Consider the following 19,495-nt stretch of genomic DNA (forward strand, 5'->3'; position numbering starts at 1 on the left):
TTTTGTCAAAACAGTTTCATTGAGCAAAAATTAAAAGAACCGGTTGATGATAAACCAGGAGGTAATATAGTCTTTGCTTGCATTCCTCTGCTTTCATGTGTTTTTAAGTACCATCTTAAATCTGTATTATTATTGTTTCTGTATGAATGTAAGATACTAGGCTGAACACATTTACACCTTTGGGCTTCCCCTGGTAACGCTGTGACGATGGGATTGGGCCTCTGACTATGCGGACAAAGCAAAAGTTTGATTGAACATCAGGGCAGGGAGATGGGTTTTCCCCTCACATCCTGTTACAACGTTCACCTTTATTATTCTATGCACAGGAGCTCCTCCTCATCATCCAACGTCTCCATAATCCTTTTTCAGCCACGGAGTTATATGGAACTATTGAATCACACCTATGAAATATATCAATGACCACATGACAAAGGATTTGAAGACCGCAAGCGTGGGTAAAAAATAAATTACATTCTATACGCAATCCACGCAGTACTGTATATGCCTGGCGTGTGCTAGAGGTGCCTGCACTAGCCCACTCACAATGTATATGCGTACTGCTGCAGCTTTTTACCTGGCGAGTTGGTGATTGAGGCATGGAAGCAGCTGAAGTTGATAAGAGAGTATGAGCAGAGGAAGAAGTTGGAGATGATGGGAGCGATGGTGTTCAACTCGGCTGATGGAGAGGAACGACAGAATTTAGGAAAATCGCAGTTTTTACACAAAAGATTTTCAGAAAGTGAAACACGATTTTGACACTTTTTTATGCAATAGCAGTTTAATGTATCTACATGCTGTAATTACATCTCTATGCAGTAGCTTTCATTGTTTGTCCTCCATTCCATTTAAAGTTCATTCTCCTGACACTGTATCAGAGTTGTATTAAGTTAATGTTAATGCAAACCTAATATTTGTACTACTGCTGCTTCATAATAAATGTGCCCGACTGGTGAAACCTAATGTGACGTATATTGTGAAGCAGTCAAAAGAAATGCAATGTATATGTCACCAATGTTTTTGCCAAAAGACTTGGCGATATGGGGCATGTTTTTAAGCCGATCATTTTTTAAATTTTTGCAAGCAGCAACAGTAAGCTGTTGGATAAAGAGCTTCCATCTCATAAGCATACAATATACAGTTGTTATTGCTGCCTAGGAGCAAGTTTGTTAAGTTCTGGTTTACTTATTTTCCAGTTCACATTCTCATTAAGACATTTCAGGACATTCCCATTTCAATAAGACTATAATTGCTACATCGTGGGTTCAGAGGTTCTCATCAAAGCCCCACCAATGAGAATGAAGCAGGCAGCGATGATGTACGTCAGCAGGTAGCCTCTGAGCGGTTCATCATTCTTGCCGTAACCTTTCCCAAAGATGCCGATGAAAGGGTAGAGTTTGTCCTTACACAGACACTACAAGAAAAATCATATTTCTCAGTCACAGATAACATTCACAAAAGGTATTTTGGCGACTGTGGCTCAGTGGTAGAGCAGGGTCGTCCTTCAATCAGAGGATGTATGAATGTTAGTTACTTCTGATAGGCAGGTGGCACCTTGCATGTTAGCCTCTGCCATCAGTGTATGAAGGAGTGAATGATGCCATGTAGTGTTAAAGAGCTTTGAGTGGTCGGAAGACTAGAAAAGTTATACAAGCACAGTCCATTTACCATTCATTTCATCTGGTGTATATGTGTGTGTGTGTGTGTGTGTGTGTGTACTTGTATAGCGCTTTTCTAGTCTTCTAACCACTCAAAGCGCTTCAACACTACATGTCATTCACCCATAGCTACCATGCAAGGTGCCACCTGCCCATCATGACAATCTAACCATTCATAACATACACCAGCACAACATTCGGGAGAAATTTGGGATTAAGTGTCTTGCCTAGGGACACATCGACATTGACTAGTGGAGCCTGGGGTCGACCACTGACCCACAGTCACCTCAAAGGAAGGTGTGTGTGTGTGTGTGTGTGTGTGTGTGTGTGTGTGTGTGTGTGTGTGTGTGTGTGTGTGTGTGTGTGTGTGTGTGTGTGTGTGTGTGTGCGTGCGTGCGTGCGTGTGTGTTTGCGTGCGTGTGTGTGTGAGTGAGTTGGAGCAGACACCAGGCAGGCCAAGGCAGAAGAGAGTGTCGCTCCAAATATACCAGCAGTGATGAGAGGGGCGAAAGCTGACACCAGGCTCATCGACTAGCATCAGAAATGTTCTGTTTACTTATTGGTCTCATCTCGCTCACCAGAGGAGAAAGGTGATCTACAGTTACTGATTATTACAGATACATGCAGAATGACATTATTGTTGGCTTGTTGCTGTCAGTGTAATCATCATATATCTTTCATGTAAAGAAAAGTCAAATAAATGTCTGAGAACTGACAGGAAAGCTTCATTTTTTGGCGACCCCAAGTAGCTTCACAAGGTAAATGTAAAGTTTGCTTGTTTGAAATTCTAAAGGAATTCATCAGCCAGAAAACATGTAGAGATGTCTTGTGTTTTGCAGACTTGTGATGTAGCCTGCAAACCATGTGGGTAATTATAGATCATATCTAACAGTGCAGAATAAAGCCACATTTAAGTCTACTGCGTGTCCTGTGAGTGGGTTTGTGCTGACCTGATAGTAATTACTGATGCCATAGGTGCATGTGTTATTGATACACTCAGTGAAGTCCCATCCATATTGACAAGCTAAACCAACACAATCCTGACGGGATGAGGATGGTGACAGGGTGTCGTTTAACAGGCCAGACGCATCCCGCAACACACACGATCCTGGGAGGAAATAAACACACAAGGACAAGAACGCATGAAAGAATATGCATATGCATACATGTAATGACTTGTATTTTATTTGTGGGAATTACTGCCACCTGGTGTTAACTTAAAGTGTTGCAGTTATTCGCCAGTGTATTATATGTGTGGCACATGTGACAGGAAGTAATGTATTCCTTTTCCTGGTTTGGTCACAACATGGCTCCGTTGTACTGGAGTGATTGTGCAATAGAATCTTTATCCATCCTGCATTTTATGGCCCTCTGAGTGGCAATGCCAGTGAGTATAATTTACTTTTATAGCTTTAGGTATTTCTGAGGGTTTATTTTGTTAGTTTATTATTAGAAATAGTTTGATGACATGTGCAACATGTAACTGCTGAATATACGTAGCTGGCACAGCAATTTATGTTTCCATTGTTATTATACACATATGTGTATTATATTAGATTATATTTCATCAAAACTAATATGTGATTGTATGTTTTTTACCTGTTTTGTAGTTTCACACTTCTTCATATTAAAACCTGTCCATATACAACACGCTGGTCTGTTCCTTGGAGGAAAAGTATGACGAAGAGTTTAGCTGACTGCAAAGCCCAATACAAGACACAGAGTCTACAATGAGTCGGAGCAGAACAGTGAAATGACAGCACTCTGCGAGGGAGCAGAAGTCAACAACGGATAGCAACAACTTAAAGTAAAGTAAGGTACTCCATCTTCCCTCACGTCAGTTTACCCGACATCACGGAAAACATGGAGAGCACAGAGATTACAGAAAAAGACAGAGAGGAGACCAGGTCACTCGCTGCTCACTCTACAAATTCTTCAAGATCTTCAGGAAAGATGAGTACTAGATCATCAGTGAGGTCATCAACCAGGGCTAGTATGGCAGCAGCCCAGGCAAGAGCAGAAGCACAAGCTGCGAAAACAAGAGCGTCATTTGCGCACAAAGAAATTTAAATTTAATTAGAAAAGGCTCGCCTAGAAGCAACTCTTGATGCACTTCAACTACAGAGGGAAGCTGAAGCTGCCAATGCAAAAGCAGAGGTAATGGAATCTGCTGCTGCTAGGTTTGACACGGGAGAAAAAAGTGACCGTTTCGATCTTTTATCTATGGAAACAAACTCAATGCAGAAGGTTAGTGAATATGTAACTCTTCACTCCAACATGGAGCCTGCTGATAAAAGGACAGATATGCATGTGCTGCATGATGATGTCACAGCTTCACACCAGCATTGGAAGCCTACGAGGCAGTTCACATCAACTCACCCTAGTGGATTAGAGAGGCAGTTTGGCTTCTCACCAGCAGGGGATGTTGAAACAAGATTTAAGAGTGAAGACACAAGTAAACAGCAACACGGTTATTCATCTTATGGTCCACACCCTGAACAGATAAACAACCCACAACTGACTGCCAATAACATCGCAACCATCGAGCTTGCAAGGTTTCTGGCAAAGAGCCGATTGGTAACAGAAGTACTTACTAAGTTCGATGACAAACCTGAAAAATATCTCAGCTGGAAGTCCACCTTTCAGAACGTCATAGCAGAACTGGGTGTCACAGCCGGTGAAGAAGTGAGTCTGCTTATTAAGTGGCTGGGCCCAGAGTCGGTGGAGTATGCTCGGAGAATTAAGGGAGTCAACAGTCGACAGCCATCTGTTGGGTTAAAAATGATCTGGTCCAGACTAGAAGAATGCTATGGTTCTCCCGAGGCGATAGAGAGGTCGCTGTTCACGAAACGAGAATTTCCCAAAACTAAGCAGCAAAGACTACCTCAAGCTCCGTGAACTGGGAGATTTACAGCTTGAAGTGGAGACTGCGAAGTTACCAGGTTTAAGTTACCTAGATACTTCCAGAGGAATAGGTCCAATTGTGGAAAAGCTTCCCTTTCCCCTGCAAGACAAGTGGGCAATGGTTGGGTCAAAATTTAAAGAACAACATAAAGTGACATTTCCACCATTCTGGTTCTTTTCTGAGTTTGTAAGGAAGGAAGCCAAAGCAAGGAATGATCCAAGCTTCATTACTGCTTCTCACTACTCCATCCCAAAGAAAGAAGGTCTCTCACGCTTTTCCAATACAAAGCAATCAGTCACTGTACACAAGACCGATGTCTCTGCAGAGGCAAAATCAAAGACAGAAAAGTCAGTGGAGGATTTGAACAAGATGTGCCCCATGCATCACAAGCCGCATCCACTGAAAAAATGCAAGGGTTTCAGAAACATGCTTCTGGAGGATAGAAAGAAGTTTATTAAGGACAATTACATCTGCTACCGCTGTCTTGCATCTTCTACTCACCAGGCGAAAAACTGTGAGGTCGCCATCAAGTGCCTTGAATGCGGGAGTGACAGGCACTTATCCGCTCTTCATCCAGGTCCACCAATACAGTCAGTCAGCACCTTCGGTGCCCCTAGACAGTATGGCGGGGAGGAGGAAGACAAAGACAAGCCAGATGCGACAACCATGTGCACGGAAGTCTGTGGAAGTAGTTTCTCAGGAAAATCCTGCTCTAAGATTTGCCTTGTTCAAGTTTTCCCCCAGGACCAGCGACAGAACATAAAAAGGGTGTATGCAATCCTGGATGAACAAAGCAATGTTTCACTCGCGAAAGCAGAGTTTTTCGACATGTTCAATGTCAATAAAACACCTGAACCATACACTCTGAAGACCTGTGCTGGGGTTGTTGAAACATCAGGCAGAAGAGCACACGGCTTCACTGTGGAAACCATTGATAAGACAATTAGTCTCTCTCTTCCGACCCTCACCGAGTGCAGTGCTATTCCCAACAACTGAGAGGAAATACCTACTCCTGAAGCGGCTTGGCATCACCAACATCTGAGGCCTATAGTTGAACACATACCATCCTTGGATCCAGATTCAGAAATCCTTCTGCTCATCGGCCGTGACCTACTGAGAGTTCACAAGGTGAGGAAGCAGTTAAATGGAAAACACAATGACCCATATGCACAGAAACTGGACCTGGGCTGGGTCATTGTAGGTGACGTGTGTCTTGGCAACAGTCACAAGCCAACAGAAGTTAGTGTCATGAAAACACACATCTTAAACAGCGGACGCCCCAGCCTGTGTCCCCCATGTTTTAGTCACATCAGTGTGAAGGAGAAACTCTGCTTCAAGAACATTCCAAAAGCTATTCCCTCACAGCTGAATGTCTCAGCTCGTGCTACAGAGTCAATTTTGGAAAAACTAGGAGAAACTGTCTTTTGCCAGACTGACAAGGACAACCAGTTAGCACCATCAGTTGAAGACATGATGTTCTTGCAGAAGATGGAGGAAGGCTTCATCAAAGACCACGCAAATAGCTGGGTTGCCCCATTGCCGTTTCGTGTACCCAGGCGTCTTCTTCCAAACAACAGACTACGCCCACAAACGGCGCATGCTGGATAAGAAAGGAGACATGAGAGCTCAATTTCTTGAGTTTATGCAGAAGATGTTGCATAATAACCAGGCAGAGCTGGCACCACCGATCGAAGAAGGAAAAGAAAGATGGTACCTTCCGATGTTCGGAGTCTACCACCCACAGAAACCTGAACAGATACGTGTGGTATTTGACTCAAGTGCTCAGTTCGAAGGAGTGTCGCTGAACGATGTGTTACTTGCAGGACCGGACCTTAATAACAGCCTCTTAGGGGTCCTCCTCCATTTCAGAAAGGAACCAGTGGCCATCACAGCAGACATACAACAAATGTTTTACTGTTTTGTCGTCAAAGAGGAAGACAGAGACGTGTTGCGATTTCTCTGGTACAAAGACAACGACCTCAGCAAGGATGTGATGGACTACCGCATGAGTGTACATGTCTTTGGTAACCAACCTTCTCCAACTGTAGCAACCTTCGGACTGAGAAAGGCAGCAAGGGAAACAGAAGGGAAGTATGGTAGTGATGCAGTGCAGTTCGTTGAAAGGGACTTCTATGTCGACAATGCTCTGAAGTCTTTTCCAACTGAAACCGAAGCTGTTGATGTTTTGCAAAGAGCGCAAAATATGCTTGCTCAATCCAACATTCGTCTTCACAAAATCGCATCCAACAGACTGGAGGTGATGAATGCTTTCCCCGTTGAAGACCGGGCTAAGGACATTAAAGACTTGGATCTGTCGGAAGATGAGATTTCCAGTTCAGCGTAGCTTAGGAGTCAGCTGGAATGTCAGTTCTGACACCTTCACATTCCAAGTTCCACAGAATCAGAAGCCTTTTACACATCGTGGAGTGCTTTCAGCAATCAATAGCCTGTTTGACCCGTTTCCTGGCCCCTGTGACAATAAAGGGAAGAATTCTTCTCAGGGAACTCAGCAGCAGTGCCCTTGAGTGGGACAGCCCCTTGCCTCAGAACATGGACAATGAATGGTTGGCAAGATTCTCTGCAAGATCTTAAAGAGCAGGTTGTGCCTGAGATACAGATGTGGGAGGTAGTCTGAGATATAGATGTGGTAGGCAGTCTGAGATACAGATGTGGTAGGCAGTCTGAGATACAGATGTGGTAGGCAGTCTGAGATACAGATGTGGTAGTAGTCTGAGATATAGATGTGGTAGGTAGTCTGAGATATAGATGTGGTAGGCAGTCTGAGATACAGATGTGGTAGGCAGTCTGAGATATAGATGTGGTAGGCAGTCTGAGATATAGATGTGGTAGAAGTCTGAGATACAGATGTGGTAGGTAGTCTGAGATACAGATGTGGTAGGCAGTCTGAGATACAGATGTGGTAGGTAGTCTGAGATACATATGTGGTAGGTAGTCTGAGATACATATGTGGTAGGTAGTCTGAGATACAGATGTGGTTGGCAGTCTGAGATACAGATGTGGTAGGTAGTCTGAGATACAGATGTGGTAGGCAGTCTGAGATACAGATGTGGTAGGTAGTCTGAGATACAGATGTGGTAGGCAGTTGGGACACACAGTACCTATGGTTGCAGAGATGATGAGGTAAGAAATGGTGGTCCAGAATATTGCCGTTAGTGTTCCTTTGGGGATTGCCACTGTTGGATTCTGGGAAGGAAGGGAAAAAAAGACACAAACATCACACTTTTAAAGAGTAACTCAACCCCATTCACGCACACATTCACACCTACAGGCAATTTAGAGTCATGGACTAACTAACCTAAGCTGCATGTCTTTGGACTGTGGGAGGAACATGCAGACTCCACACAGAACAGCCACCTTGGATTGAGCCCATGCACCTCTTGCTCTTGCTGTGATGGGCTACCATGCCGCCCCAAAACTATAATTGACTACATATTTTAGGATTTAATCATTATTTGATCATATTAATTTAATATTTATCGTATAATCTATATTTTGTTGGAAACTTGTATTGTTCTTTGATTTGATTGTTCCCCGTTGATTTCTCATGTGTTGCTGTCTATTTATTTATGCAGAGGATTTTGAATAGTGACATACAAATACATTGATCTTCCCACACCCGTGTTCAGGTTCCTGCCCACCACCACAACAGTGGCAACAGTATAACTTCCAGCACATTCCCAGTACCTCCTCTGTCAGCAACCTGCTCTGATAGGACCCATGACAAGGCAACTGCTGAACCCAAATCTGCCTCACTGGAACATAAGTGTCTTAACATAGACTGTGGGAAATGCTAAAGGCTGTGTGAATTGTCCTTTGAGTGATTTCCTTTGATGTAAATGTTTTCTAAGTAAATTATTATTTTACGATGTAAGGAGTTATTTTATGTTTTTATGATGCCCTCATCTTTTTTCTAAATGAATAACATGACTGTACATGTATATATAATATATATATATTTATATATATATATTAGATGTAGTTTCATATCTGGTTTAAATTTAGCATCTTTATGAGTAATGTGTTTTGGTCTGTTACTTGAACATTTAGTACTGTCTGTAAATGACCGTTCATGATAGCCATTACTCTTGACCCTACTGTTCAATTCATTCATTACCTCAGTAAACATTTCATACATGAGTTTATAGTTTATATTGCTCGATTTAAGTCTTCTTCAAAACAGAAAATGATGGCCCCATGTAGAGTAGAATACACTTAAGGGTGTAGCTTGTAATCGACAGGTGGCTACCACGGTGTTGTCCGGTCTGGGTGTTGTTCATGCTTTCCTCTTACAGCTCGAATTCTTTCATCGTGGGTTTTAAGTTACCTGTAACCTTTTGGATTTCCTAAAAATGTCTTATTGTTGGAATGCTGTTAAGCATTCCAACTATTGTTCTTCGAATCTTTATTCAACTTCTTCTATTTCTTCTGTCGCACCTCTTCTTCTCCTTAATTTTTTAAGCTACAGAAACCATTCAACTATCAAAATGTTCAGCTCTTTCACCAGAGGGGTGCTATGACTTTTCATATTTCTAACCTTTAAACCTTTTGAATTATTAAGCTTTTTATTTTCAATGGGATCTCTATGGAGAATATTTACAAATGGCTTCAGGCACACAGGTGTTCACGATTGAGCCAATTAGTGATGTTGATAAACACACAGACTCACAGACACGCACACATACACTCCTCTCCCTCTATCTCTGTCTGTGTATCTCTCATACAGTCATTCAGGTCTTAGGGATCTTTAGAGATCTTTCCCCCCTCCTCCACCCCCCTCCCCCCCCACACACACACACACCATTTTTAAATAAATGGATTAACTGTATTTAAACATTAAGCTCAAAATTAATGCTCTTACTAATACTGCTGCTGCTAATTTAGTATTACTACTACTGCTACTACTACTTCTACGATAACTTTTGCTGTTGCTACTATTACTACTACTGCTATTACTGCTACCATCAATATTATTACTACCACTACTGCTATTACTACCACTACTACTATTACTTATACTACAACTGCTATTCATGCTACTAAAAGTACTAATACTACTACAGCTATTAGTATGACTGCTACTACTTCTTCTAATTGCTAATACTTCTACTACTAATAATACTTCTACTACAACAACTACAACTTCTACTACTACTATAAATATCACTACAACTACTACTACTAGTACTTATTCTAATGCTACTAATACTTCTACTAATAATACTTATACTACAACTTATACTACTACAAATATCACCACTGATGAATTTTTTTAAGCCACAGAAACTGTTCAAATATCAAAATGTTCAGCTCTTTCAGGAGAGGTGTGATATGACTTTTCATATTTGTAATCTTTAAACTTTTTGAATTATTAAGCTTTTTGCAATTTGTTTTTGAATTGGATATCTATTTTCGGCAATGTTTTTGCGATTCATTTCAGATTTCAGCATTCCAACGCATTTTCAGCAGGAAATGCTTTTTCTAGTTCAGTGTTGTACTCCACTCTGTCATGTCACTTGTGTTTGGCAAACTAAGGGGTGATGTCATGATGACTACTTCCACTTCTCATATGAAAACTGCCTTCATATACATAACCTCCAGATCAACCAAAACATCAAATATATTGTGATAGCCAGGATTCAGTCGCTATGCATCTGTAAGATAAAATATGTAGAATTCATATATGTTGCACTAAAGTCTGGCATCTGAATCTATCAACAACAGTTTTCAGCTGAAGAAGTGTTTACTACATACATATTGATCAAGGTTTGTGTATGTGCAGGAACAAGATGATGTCAGGGGCAAGCAGCCATGTTTATACCACTGACAGCAACACATGGTGTTTTCTAAATTCAGGATTTTACAAGAAACTAAACAAACAGAGAGAAAGAAAGAAATGAGCATACCCTCAGATCTCCTGAGATGTTAGCTCCTGCCAGAATGCCCGTGGCGGAGGGGAAGAAAATGGAGAACATGCCAAAGAAACTGCCCTCTGGTCCCCGCCAGCCAGGTACAAAGTTGGCAGCAAAGATATCAGCTGTTGAAGGTGAAATAGTTAGTTTGTCAAAGAGGTCCGAAAGGGAAAGACTCGAAGATGGGTTCCCCTTGATTTGTGTATAAACCACCTTACACATGTTAAATTGCTGGACACTGAAAGAGGAAACGTTGCACTGGCTGGCAGGAATATCATACGCAAGGACTAAACAGTCACCTCTGTAGCTGAAGACACCCTTGGCTTGTTTCTGTGGTGAAGCAGGAGTGATCGTTCCAACAACGTAACTGACAAATGACACCATGATGACCAGGAAGAACAAAACCTGCACCTGTGGAGGGCAGAATATACGGTAAACATATGGATGCAGACAGAAATGTACATACAAGAACAAGCTAATGTATCTCAGCACACTAATGAATAACCTTGGTCTTATCACACTAGCTAGGATGAACATGAACACCAAGCATGCTGGAAATAAACATAATGAACATTCTGATGCGTCCACTGCTCCTGGTCTTTATGCTAACTTAAGTGTTGACTGCTGGCTCCAGCTTTATGAAGGTATAAGTGGTGTAAAAATAAAATAATTGTTGGACTGCTGCATTCCAACTATTGGTCTTCGAATCTTTATTCAACTTCTTCTATTTCTTCTGTCGCACCTCTTCTTCTCCTTCATTTTTTTAGCTACAGAAACCATTCAACTATCAAAATGTTCAGCTCTTTCACCAGAGGGGTGCTATGACTTTTCATATTTCTAACCTTTAAACTTTTTGAATTATTAAGCTTTTTATTTTCAATGGGATCTCTCTATGGAGAAAAGTCCCTGTTTTATCTCCATGAAATGGCTTCAGGCACACAGGTGTTAGATTGAGCCAATTAGTGATGTTGATAAACACACCGACTCACAGACACACGTGCACATACACTCCTCTCCCTCTCTCTCTCTGTGTGTGTGTGTCTCTCTCTCATACAGTCATTCAGGTCTTAGGGATGTTTAGAGGTCTTCCCCCCCCCACACACACACACGCCATTTTAAAATAAAAGCCCCACAGAATGAATCCTAACTGAAATGCTTGTGATGAGCCTGTCATTTAATAACCAGTTTGTGTTTATCTAACATTATCCTCCCCTCTTCTCCCCCACACCCCACACCCGATTTCAAAATAAAAGCCCCAGAGAGTGAATTCTAACTGAACTGCTTGTGATGAAGCCTGTCATTTAATAACCTCTGTTTATGTGTGTCAAACATGATGATTATGTCTCCTCTCCCCCTACCTCCCCCACCCAGTCCCACCCTTTCAAAATAAAAGCCTCATGGATTAACTGTATTTAAACGTTTAGCTCAAAATTAGGCTTTTTTGTTGAAATAATGAATGCTCTTACTAATACTGCGACAACTACTACTACTGCTAATATTTCTAGTATTACTACTACTACTAATACTACTACTACTAATTCAACTTTTGCTGTTGCTACTATTACTACTGAATATTATTACTATCACTACTGCTATTACTCCCACTACCACTACTATTATTACTTATACCACAACTGCTAATACGGCTATTCCTGCTACTACCAGTCCTAATACTACTACAGCTATTAGTATGACTGCTACTAGTACTACTACTGCTACTTCAAAAACTGACTTTACTATTACTACTACTACTTATTATACTCCTACTACTGTTATATAAAATACTACGACCACTACTACAGCTATTACTACAACTATTGATACGACTACTTCTACTACTTCTTCTAATTACTAATACTTCGACTACAACTTCTACTACTACTGCTACTACAAATATCACTACTGCTACAACTAGTACTTATTAAAATGCTACTAATACTTATACTGCTAATAATACTTCTACTACAACTCCAACTTCTACTACTACTACAACAAATATCACTACCGCTGGAATTCTTTTAAGTTACAGAAACCGTTCGAATATCAAAATGTTCAGCTCTTTCAGGAGAGGGGTGATATAACTTCATATTTGTAATCTTTCAACTTTTTGAATTATTAAGCTTTTTGCAATTTTTTTTAAATTGGATATCTATTTTCACCAATGTTTTTGAGCATTCCAACGCATTTTCAGCAGGAAATGCATTTTCTAGTTCTGTAACTTCTGCCGAGATAAAACATTTAGCACATCAGATAAGTCTTTTCATGTACATTTTAAAATCCCAACATTTTGTCATTAATCCCGATGGCAGTTTACAGTGGTCTCATATATTTGGTTGAGCTAACCTTTGACTCCCACGTCATGCCAGCCAGTGAGATACCCAGTAGACATGTGACCGTAATGATGCCAATGATGCGGATGTCATTGATTCGGTCCACCATGACGGCTCCATTTTCCTGAGAAAGACGAAATGTCAGTGTGTTTCAGAGAACTGTGATTACTGTACAGTATCAATGTAAAAGTTGCCCCACGTACATATTAACACACATCCTACTTACATACATGAGGTCTGTAACGGTCTCAGCAAAGCCCACAGTGTGCATGGCCACAGCTACAGCATTGGCAAAAGCAAAGATCAGACCAATGGACCCACCCAGCTCTGGACCGAGGCTGCGACTGATCAGAAAGTAAGTCCCACCTGAAGACAAGAGTGGGCGCAGCAGGCAAAATGCATCATGGGAAACGTGTTCATCATGGAAGGAATCTCTGGCATTTAAAATTGTATACAATGTCCGATACAGCCCACATGTTTTGTTTTTCTCATATTAATCCTTTGTATTTTTGCAATATTTGTAATTTATTAAGTAATTTGTTGTGTCACGCATGAGTCACTGAGGGAACAGACCTCCTTTGACCTTGCCATTGGTAGCGATGGCTGAGGTTGAGAGACCAGTGATCCCAGTTATACAGGAGGACAGCAGGATAATCACCCAGGTCAGACCTGACAGAAAGACACACAGAGAAGGAGAGGAAGGACGACATGATACTTAAAGAAATGGTTTGGTGAAATCTGCATCTACAATGGACCGAGCACACAAACAGGTTTCGTTGGACGTACCGATACCAGCTTGAGCAGTGATCCAAGGCAACCTCAAGTACAAGATCACCCCCCAGATGTTTAACATGCAACGGATCTACAAACAGACAGTTACGGACAGAATTGAACAAATACACAAGATCTGGTGAAAGCATGCCAGAGGTTCCTCAAGAGGAGAGGACTCTTTCTAGCCTGAATGTCTTCATTGTGTTTGTCTCTGGCAGAAACACTCTTTTTTGAAAAGAAGTCAGAGCGGCTACACAAAAAAGTCGCTCTGAAGAAAGAACCTTTTCTCGAGATGGCCACACATTAGTGCTAAAAAAACCAATAGTGTGTTTGAGCTCCAGCCTGAGCTCCAACACACTATGAATGCTGTAGTGTAGCCGAACCTATTTGGCAGAGATGGTGCTTTCTTAAAATATGGAAATGATAGCCGACTGAATAGGGTTAAGACGGGCAAGCAGCTTAATCAGTAGAAGGTCCAAGGTAGAGACAGTATGACATAGTGGTGGATGTACTTTCTTGCTTGGTAATAAACTTTGAAGAATCTTCTTTAGTCCACACCAACATAGTTGTCTAACAGGATTTGTCTGTTGTATAGATATAAACAATATAAAGGATTATTAAAGATAATTGAAAATAAATTAATCAGTAAAGTCATGACACAACATGGACCTGAGAAGCCGAGGATCGACCCGCTAATCTTCTGATTGAAAGTTAGATTGAAGGTCTAACTTTGTGTGGGAGCCAGAGGAAAAGAAATGTTATTGTACTGCAAGTCTCATACTGCCTCTCTCTCTCTCTCTCTCTCTCTCTCTCTCTCTCTCTCTCTCTCTCTCTCTCTCTCTCTCTCTCTCTCTCTCTCTCTCTCTCTCTCTCTCTCTCTCTCTCTCTCTCTCTCTCTCTCTCTCTCTCGCACACACACACACACAGTGGCTCTCATGGCTGTTAGTCATCTTTTAGGCTATTTCTGCTACAATAAGTCAATGGGCGATTAGAAGGTGAAGACTTTGAAGGGATATTGGAAGAATTTAAAAAAGCAATAGTGAACATTTTTTTAAATGCTTGAAAGGGAAAATGTACAGATGAGATTCTAATGCTGCACATAAATGCATTAAAATCAATATTGTTGCTAATCACTGACTTATATCTGACTGTAATAAAATACAAATAATTTGACATAGCATTTGGCATACAGAAAATCATTTATTTGGTGCTTTTTATTTATCTAAAAACATAGTGTCATCACCTCAAAACATATTCATTCAGTATATAGTATATAGCATTTTAGGGGAATCTGTCTTTTAAAGTACCAAGAAATAACAATGCTTCACAATCTTAGCTTTTGCTAATTATTGACACATCTCATCATCACATTATAAAAAATAAAAAATTAACCCAGCTCTGAGTATACATAAAATATTTTAGTAGTGGGTAATAGGTCATTATTATTAATTAACAATGCCATTATGTAAAAACATTTTCATGTAAATGGTTCATCAGACTGCCACTGTATGACGGAAGGTTGATGTCAGGTTGAGGTTGATATGAGAGTGGAGCATGATTATGCAGTGGCAGGGCTGTGACAGAAATCATGTATATGACACATACTGTAGGTTGTGTCATGTTCATAAGGGACAGGTGGGCAGGCTGCTCCTCTGGTTCACAGCCTGTTCTGAAGAAGTGCGACTGATTCATGTGGCGAGATGTTAAGTCTTTCTGGATGCTCAACTCTGCACCCTCGTATGTACGGAGCTTGGATAACTTGTCCCATGTCTTTTTTTCACCCTTTGTAAATTATATTAATGATACTTGATAATTGATAAATGATGATAATTGTGATTTTCAAACCAAAATACAGCATTCAATATTTAAACTTAAATCTGTTTGTGATTTTCAGAAGTCTCCCAAATTGCCATGATGACCAAGATGAGTCCATGAGTCCATGAAAATGGAAAGTCCTCAAAGGACATTTATGTCCATTTGAGTGTGATCGTTCAGATCCAAATGACAAGAGTTTCACCAAGCAGTCCCAAATTGTAATTTGTCATCAGTGATGTTACTTCAAAATACAATTGGCTGTCTTTGAATTCATTGTTGTTTTTCTTTTACGCCTAGAGGACAAAAGTGTCATCGGAAACTGCACATTTCTTATCATCCATGAAGTCAAATAGGTTGGACAGGTTCATTGGTTATCCTCTTGGGGCACTGTGTCATAGTTGGTGTGTGGTGAGTAGTAGATAAGGTCTTAATGTGACACTACATCAACGTCTACTACACTACGTCTGTCGGCCCATCCATAGACCAAATAGATCAACGTCTTCTTCGAATTGGTTAAAAGGCCGTTGGAGGTGCAAACCAAGTGACATACTTGGGTGAAGTGTGATTACTTTGCAAAGACTCAGAAAAAGACTTCTTTAGCACAGAAATTCATAAGAGTTTGCACAATTAGCATTTGGTAACATACAAAGTGTGATCAAAATGTAATTACATAAACAAATTTGGCAACAATGTACTCTACACATGTTTTTTCACACAAAGATGTTCTGACATTGATCTAACCTGTGGTTTGTGTCTCTTTTAGCTGTCATCAGCACATTCAAAAAAAAATTTATTAATTTGAGACCATGACAATATACCTGAAGTCTGCACTGGGAGAGGATGGGTGGTGGAGGGAGGCGATACATAATGAGCTGCCCCACCACAAGACTAGAGACTGAACATGTTCTTTCCTTCAGAATAATAAATAATAAATATGCAATATATCGGACTACAACTGCATTTTGTTGGGCAACGCTAACTGTACAATGACAATAAATTATACTTGAACCTTCCTGGTGAGACACTGACTTATTCAGACGTCTTCGTTTCATTGTAAATGGTTTAGGAATATTACTGTAATCTATCCACAACAAGATACATATTCACTCTGTCAAAGGAGCATTGTGCTCAGATTCACTTTCAGCTGATGAAACTGCACCTAATTCACATCTCTAACACTCGACGGGTTTCAATCCAAATGCAGAGCAAGTTTCAACATCATTTACAGAAAATCTGCAAAAGAAAATGTAAATAATCTGCTTTTATATACGAATATTAGAATTGAAGTGTCTCAACTGGTGGTGCCAATGATACAGTCTGGTCCCATTAAAAGGAGGGTGCAACGAGAAGACGTAGCCTATTAAAAGGATCGCAGTCAAACTTACAATAGTGGAAAACAATGTGACAAATGTGACAGAAATATGGCCTTTATGTTTGTTTCATGCATTACCTTTGAACGGAAGCTGATCTAATGATTGTGCAAAATGATTGCCAGAGAGTCAATCGTGCACAACTGCAGAAATCCCCAAACCCCATACTAGAGTACCCGGCCTACCATGACTCCCTGTACCCAGCCAAAGCGAGGAGGTTCAGGTGGTGGCTCCTTCTGCTCCTCCTGCTCCTCCTGCTCCTCCTCGCCTTCCTCTGAGCTGTCTTCTCCTCTCGTCTGTCCAGCTGTTGTCTCCTCATACAACGGAGGTCTGGCATCAACCTAGTCAAGTAAAGTCAAATACATCTTCACCTTTATAGACTAAAATCACGAATCACACAGTTACAAGTAACATCCTTTATCTTGAACCCAAATTCAGATAACAACACCGCCTTTATTGCCTTTATTGCCTTTATTGCCGTTATTATAGTGCAGCAGGGAGAATGACGGAAAGAGGGGATGACATGCAGCAGAGGGCTGTGGGTCGAAGCTGGAGCTCATCCCAAACTTTAGTTCATATTTCATTAGTTGTTCATGTTTGAAGAAAATTGTCTGTTACTATTGGCAGACAATAATAAAATATATAAAGTATATAAAACTGGTTGAACACAGAAATGTCCAATCTTAAAATGCTATCGCACACAAACAGAACGATGTGGTAGCAGGACCAGGACTACACTGACACCTTTATGAGTTTGTCTCACACTAGATTTCTGAATTACAAACTTTTCTAAATGATTAGTAGCCAGTTAGTAGCAAGTTGTAATCTTGTACCCAAAATTCTATTTGACAACAGAAACTTGGGCTAAAAGCATCTTTGTTTATAGTCATGGAGTCAGTATTGTCAGGTCAAGGAGAGATAGACGACCTGAAACTTAAATAATGCATCATGGGAGTTTGTTTTAGACCATTTGAAGCACATTCAGTGGAAATTAGACGCCAAAATTGTGAACCAAAAGAATACTGTATTATTACTGACTATTCAACCTGCATTTCTGTTATTCCTTTTTTTAATTTTAGTAATTTGAGAAGAGCAGAGACATGCAGAGACTCCTCACCTCAGGGTTGGCATGCAGCTGGTACAGAGAAGGCCTGAAGCGCCGCTGTCGGCCGAACACCTCTGTGTTGGCGTAGAAGTCATAGTGTGGCGGGGCGTCCAGAGTCTCATAGCCAGTTAGAGCATCAGATCCAAGAGATGCTACATTGCTCCCATCACCATAGCAGTGATAGTAGCCCGGCTCATCAAACCCTCCAGCTGTTGCCTTCGCATCGCCTACTGACGGAGGAAGTGTGGGTCTGTATGCAGCCAGGTGAACGCCGCTGCTGGTTTCTGGTGACTCCATTCAGAATAGCAGATCTGTGTTTTCTGTATTTAAGTGGATTGGAAAGACAGCTAAGACGGTGAGTTTTGTGTCAAATCTTTTCTTCAACAGCTGCCGAGGTGAGGCCATTCAGTTATTTAAGCTGTATGGAGGAGGCGTCATTGCTAGGGCTGGTTTTATTCTGTGTTTGACCTTTACCAAGCAGGAAGGGCCCGGGGCAATGTCAGAAGACTACTTCACCCAACAGTTAAACAAGACTATTTACAGGAGCTATTAAGCATGGCATGGAAAATCCCACATATCAGGATCAACCAAAAGATCCTTCTGGACGGAACTGGCCCAGGAAAAAAAAGATCCACGGATAATTCGAATAAAGAAGTCTTTATTAAACGCTGTGTCTGAAGAGTCTAAAATTACAACATTTTCCTTTTCCAGAAGCTCAAATAGTGCAGAATTAACCGATTTGATGAATCACAGCCAAAGTATTGATTTCTTCTTTCCACGTATCTCCTCTTTATGTGATGTTAGGCATGTGTCTTTGTTGATGTGCATATCTATGTTGAGTTTAGATCAGTTTGCATGAAGTTGCATTTTGTTTCTGGTTATACAATCAAAATGATTCATCTTTAATTTCCAGAGGAGATCATTAAGCAACAAACCGACCTGTAAAATAACCTTGACTGGGAACACAATGGCAACAATGTATACTTGTTAAGAAAATACTTTTGTCATTATTGTCATTAGAATTATTGTATTTATAATTGTACTCCAGGAGCTTATATCGAAAAATCGGTTTCTCCTTAAAACAAGAACAATATATGTTTGTCTACCAATAGAAAATTATAAAATTATATATTCTTATTAGTGCTGGGCAAGTTAACGCATTATTATCGCGTTAACGCATTAATTAATTAACGGCAACAATTATTTTATCGCGCGTTAACGCAGTCTTAAAAAAAAAGATTAACACAAGAACTGGCAGCCAGCGGTGAACAGCTGTTTGTGTGGAGTCTCTTCCGTCTCTTCCTGTTTCCTTCACCTACATTTCCCTGGGTCCTAAGTCCCTCCATGTACAGCTTCTTATCACCCTCTATGTACCAACCTACATTCACAACAAATACAAAACATATTACGGCAATCAGCGTTGCATATGTGTCTGAACAAAATACCAAAAGAAGCAAAAAAGAAATGATTCATTTAAATTATGTTTTTAGAGTTTTTAAAGTGTTTTGTTTGTAATATGTATAATAAGCATATCATTTATTATCACGACTGAGAATTTAACAAACATAAAAACATGACGTATATAGGGTTGCAGTTTTCAAGGTGCATATTTAA

General features: G+C 40.5%; 1 protein-coding gene across 1 annotated transcript in view; it reads right to left on the reverse strand.

Annotated features, from left to right (window-relative positions):
- The window catches only part of LOC306786379 (solute carrier family 12 member 3-like), a gene marked incomplete at its 5' end in the record, with an annotated part of 28,071 nt that extends 9,893 nt beyond the window's left edge, over positions 1-18,178 (reverse strand). Inside the window, 13 exons of the mRNA XM_079297401.1 lie at positions 575-676; positions 1,288-1,411; positions 2,079-2,186; positions 2,606-2,763; positions 7,680-7,764; positions 10,485-10,615; positions 10,790-10,901; positions 12,834-12,944; positions 13,047-13,186; positions 13,394-13,489; positions 13,607-13,682; positions 16,962-17,117; positions 17,894-18,178. Coding sequence (XP_079153527.1) covers positions 575-676; positions 1,288-1,411; positions 2,079-2,186; positions 2,606-2,763; positions 7,680-7,764; positions 10,485-10,615; positions 10,790-10,901; positions 12,834-12,944; positions 13,047-13,186; positions 13,394-13,489; positions 13,607-13,682; positions 16,962-17,117; positions 17,894-18,178 — 1,684 coding nt within the window. The remainder of the gene's footprint in view (positions 1-574; positions 677-1,287; positions 1,412-2,078; positions 2,187-2,605; positions 2,764-7,679; positions 7,765-10,484; positions 10,616-10,789; positions 10,902-12,833; positions 12,945-13,046; positions 13,187-13,393; positions 13,490-13,606; positions 13,683-16,961; positions 17,118-17,893) is intronic.
- Positions 18,179-19,495: the final 1,317 nt, after the last annotated feature.

This window comes from Melanostigma gelatinosum, assembly GCF_949748355.1.
Source record: "Melanostigma gelatinosum genome assembly, contig: SUPER_1_unloc_2, whole genome shotgun sequence".
NCBI lineage: Eukaryota > Metazoa > Chordata > Actinopteri > Perciformes > Zoarcidae > Melanostigma > Melanostigma gelatinosum.